This window comes from Apis dorsata, unplaced genomic scaffold, assembly GCF_000469605.1.
Source record: "Apis dorsata unplaced genomic scaffold, Apis dorsata 1.3 scaffold_29, whole genome shotgun sequence".
Lineage (NCBI taxonomy): Eukaryota > Metazoa > Arthropoda > Insecta > Hymenoptera > Apidae > Apis > Apis dorsata.
This window is the reverse complement of record NW_006263331.1, coordinates 367,999-371,264: the sequence shown is the minus strand read 5'-3', so window position 1 is coordinate 371,264 and position 3,266 is coordinate 367,999. Positions and strand designations below refer to the sequence as shown.

At 43.1% G+C, this 3,266-nt stretch overlaps 1 protein-coding gene across 2 annotated transcripts in view; it reads left to right on the top strand.

Moving 5' to 3' along the window:
* Positions 1-3,266, top strand: part of LOC102672093 (DE-cadherin) — a 36,809-nt gene that overhangs the window by 27,703 nt on the left and 5,840 nt on the right. The window contains exons 2-8 of one of the 2 annotated variants that reach the window (XM_031511390.1): positions 858-931; positions 1,075-1,216; positions 1,316-1,554; positions 1,925-1,948; positions 2,357-2,545; positions 2,633-2,913; positions 2,984-3,254. In XM_031511390.1, the coding sequence (XP_031367250.1) occupies positions 858-931; positions 1,075-1,216; positions 1,316-1,554; positions 1,925-1,948; positions 2,357-2,545; positions 2,633-2,913; positions 2,984-3,254 (1,220 nt within the window). The remainder of the gene's footprint in view (positions 1-857; positions 932-1,074; positions 1,217-1,315; positions 1,555-1,924; positions 1,949-2,356; positions 2,546-2,632; positions 2,914-2,983; positions 3,255-3,266) is intronic. The other variant, XM_031511394.1, reaches the window with a different exon arrangement.

The window sequence follows — 3,266 nt, the reverse complement described above, 5'->3', positions numbered from 1 at the left end:
TCTCTCTCTCTCTCTCTCTCTCTCTCTCTCTCTCTCTCTCTCTCTCTCTCTCTCTCTTTTATTTTTCATTTTTTATTTTTTCTACTACTAACCAAATTGAAAAATAAAACTTTATTTCATAACGTGGATCGTGTAATTTCGATAAATGATTTTCGATATCCCTTGGAATCTGTTTGTTGCTCGAAATTCGAAAATCTGGACCGTGAAATCAAAGGCTTGGAAACGAAAAATTGGGAGGAAAACGCTTTATCAGATTCTCGCAGAATCCATTATTTGCCTTCGTTCGGTTTTCGCTTTTATCAACGACAATTCGAAAAGGATTTTGATCGTAAATCCCTTTTCGATGGCTTCGACGAAAAAGTATTTAACGTGATTTCGCGAAAGTGGTAGCGATAAAGTCATGTTCCCCACTTGCGAAAAACAAAAACAAAAAAGAAAATAAAAAAAGAAGGAGAGAAAATTGCAGAAGATCGATATCGTAAGATCTGCAAACTTGAAATAATTATTAGACGAATTTTGAGGGAAGGCACCTATTCAATTTCCACGCCTAGTTTTTTTCCCTCCATTATTTATTCCTCTCCCTTTTATACCTGATGGCCGAAGTGGCGCGTGTTATCGCGTAAAATCGAAAGCTTTTACGAGTGCCGTGTTTCCAGTCTTCTGCTGCAACAGAGCGAGGGAGGGGAGGGGAGAGCGGCGCGCGCATACACACACGTCTGGCAAACAGTCGAAATAACGCGCGTTGTTCTCGATTCTCGCGAGAGGAGGAATTCTTCTCCGCGCGTGTCTAATCCACCGGGAAGAGAGATTCCAACGAATTTTCTATTTACCCGTTTCCCCCCCATTCCATGTTTCAGCCGACGCGACCAGATTGAGGCATTCTAGACACCTGGATTTAAGATCTCAATTCTCCAACGACGAAGAATTTGCGGTGAGTGCATTTCGATTACTTCGCTTCATTCGATTTATCATCTCTTTTTTTTCCTTCTTCTTCCTTTTATCTCCGTGCAAAAAAGAAAAAGGGAATGGAGAAGGGAATCACGTATTTCGTTCGTTGTTTTCCCCCCTCCACAGATGCAGCAAGATGAAAATCACAATCACAAGCCTGTGTTTTCGAATTGTTCGAATTACGCGCCAGTTGTGAAGGAGGAGGAACCGGTGGGCACAGTTGTGATCCAAGTACACGCCAAGGACAGGGACAATCCGGACAACGGAGGTTTTTAATTATTTATCATTTATTTATATATCGACGAAGGAATAAAATTAAGAGATCGAATTAAAGTGCGTGTTAATAATATATATGCTCTTCTCGCAGGTACCATCACTTACAGTTTCGTGACCGCTCCGGGTGAGAAGCTGAAATTCGAGATCAACAATAGGACCGGATTGATCAGGACGACGCAGGTGTTGGATAGGGATGAACCAGCTCGTGAAAAGGAGGCCTACCTGACCGTTCTCGCGACCGACAATGGAAGACCGCAACTCGACGATGTGTGCACGTTCAAAGTCACCATCGAGGACGTGAACGACAATTCCCCTGTTTTTGACAAAGTGGTACGCGCCTAACTCGTTCACAACAGAACAAATGTATTTTAATTCGAGCCCTTTTATGGGTCAATCGATTCGTCCATACACACATTGTACATGCATCATTATCGTCACCATTTGTCGTGGCCTTTCTTCACCCGCGAAAATCATCGTGTGTCTTTTTTTCAACTTTCATATATATATATATATGAAATATACATATACATGGTTTTTAAGGACCAATCGAATCTCCCGTAACTTCATTGTATTTTTTTTATTCCATCAATTAACGCAGCAGCGTATCTTCTCTCTTATGCTTTATACGATACGATTGTGCTACACTAACCACCTCTTGCTTCGATTTCTTTCTTTTTCTTTTTTTTTTTCTCAAACCCAGGTCTTTCGTGGATACGTATGGAAGGTTGGTCTTGAATTTTCCCGGTGTATACATGTGTATATTTCGATGTTTTGTTTCTTTTTTTTCTCTCTCTCTCTTATTGCTACATTTCTTCTTCTTCTTCTTTTTTTTTTTTCACTTGGGAATGCGAATGAGTATCCTGTGTTCTTTTGTTGACGCAGTGGATTATTAACGCTTGAGCGTTTCGAACGTTAGTCAAGAGATCGTTCGAGATCTTAACTCGTCCGTATCGCGGCTTGTTTCATCGAGTTTTGATTTTTTTTCATCTCTGGACGCATGCACACGTATGTTTAGAGAGTTTGCTTAGAGTGATACAGAGAGGATGATGGGAAGGGAGGTAGAGATGAATTTTAAGAGAACTCGAATTCGAAGCGCCATTCTTTGTTCCCGGTGTTCGTCCTCGAAACGTAGGCGTACACCGAATCAGTGCCGCAAGACTTGCCCCTTAGCCGAGAGGTTATGAGGGTATCCGCAACGGACATCGACGACGGCAACAACTCCGTCGTATATTACAGCCTTTCGCCTAAGAAGCCCGAGGACGGTGTATACTTTCGAATAGATCGCAACACGGGTGTGATATTTCTCAACAAAACCATCGACGTGAGTACAATGAAAAACTATTGAAAATTGTTCTCGATGAGCTGGAAGGATGAAGAATTGGTCGATAATTTTGTCCAATCTTTGCAGAAAGTTCCGGATTACAAGTTCAGCATGACCGCGACAGCCCAGGATCAAGGAGAGAATCCGAAGTCGAACGTGATCGATCTGGATATACGAGTGGTGGAGTCGCACAAGAAAGCACCGGTATTTTTGCCGAGGCCTGCCGAGCCAATTCGATTGCAGGAAAATTTCAGCGACTTCGATGCGAGTATCGTTCAATTAAAAGCTGTGTTGAACAGCGGCGATAAACTTCTGTTCGAGCTGGTTCCAGGTACAACGGAGCAAACGAATAAAGGGAATACTTTCAGGTAAACAGTTTTCTCTCGACCGTCGAGTTGCACGCCACGTTCGTTCGTTCATTTTCTATTACGTTTGCAGATTGGAATCGAACAAGGACGTAGCCGATATAAAGCTCTCTCAACACCTCGACTACGAGAGCAACACGCAGTACACGTTGATCGTGCGGGTGCAGAATAAGTATCAGTTGGCCGCTGAGACAACGGTCGTTATAGAAGTGTTAGACGTCAACGACAATATACCGGTCTTTCGCGAGATGAAGAAGGGGAGCGTGCTCGAGAACGAACCTCCAGGAGTTCCTGTGATGCAAGTGCGCGCCATAGACGCCGACGGGACTTCAGCTCACAATCAGGTTCCAAAATCG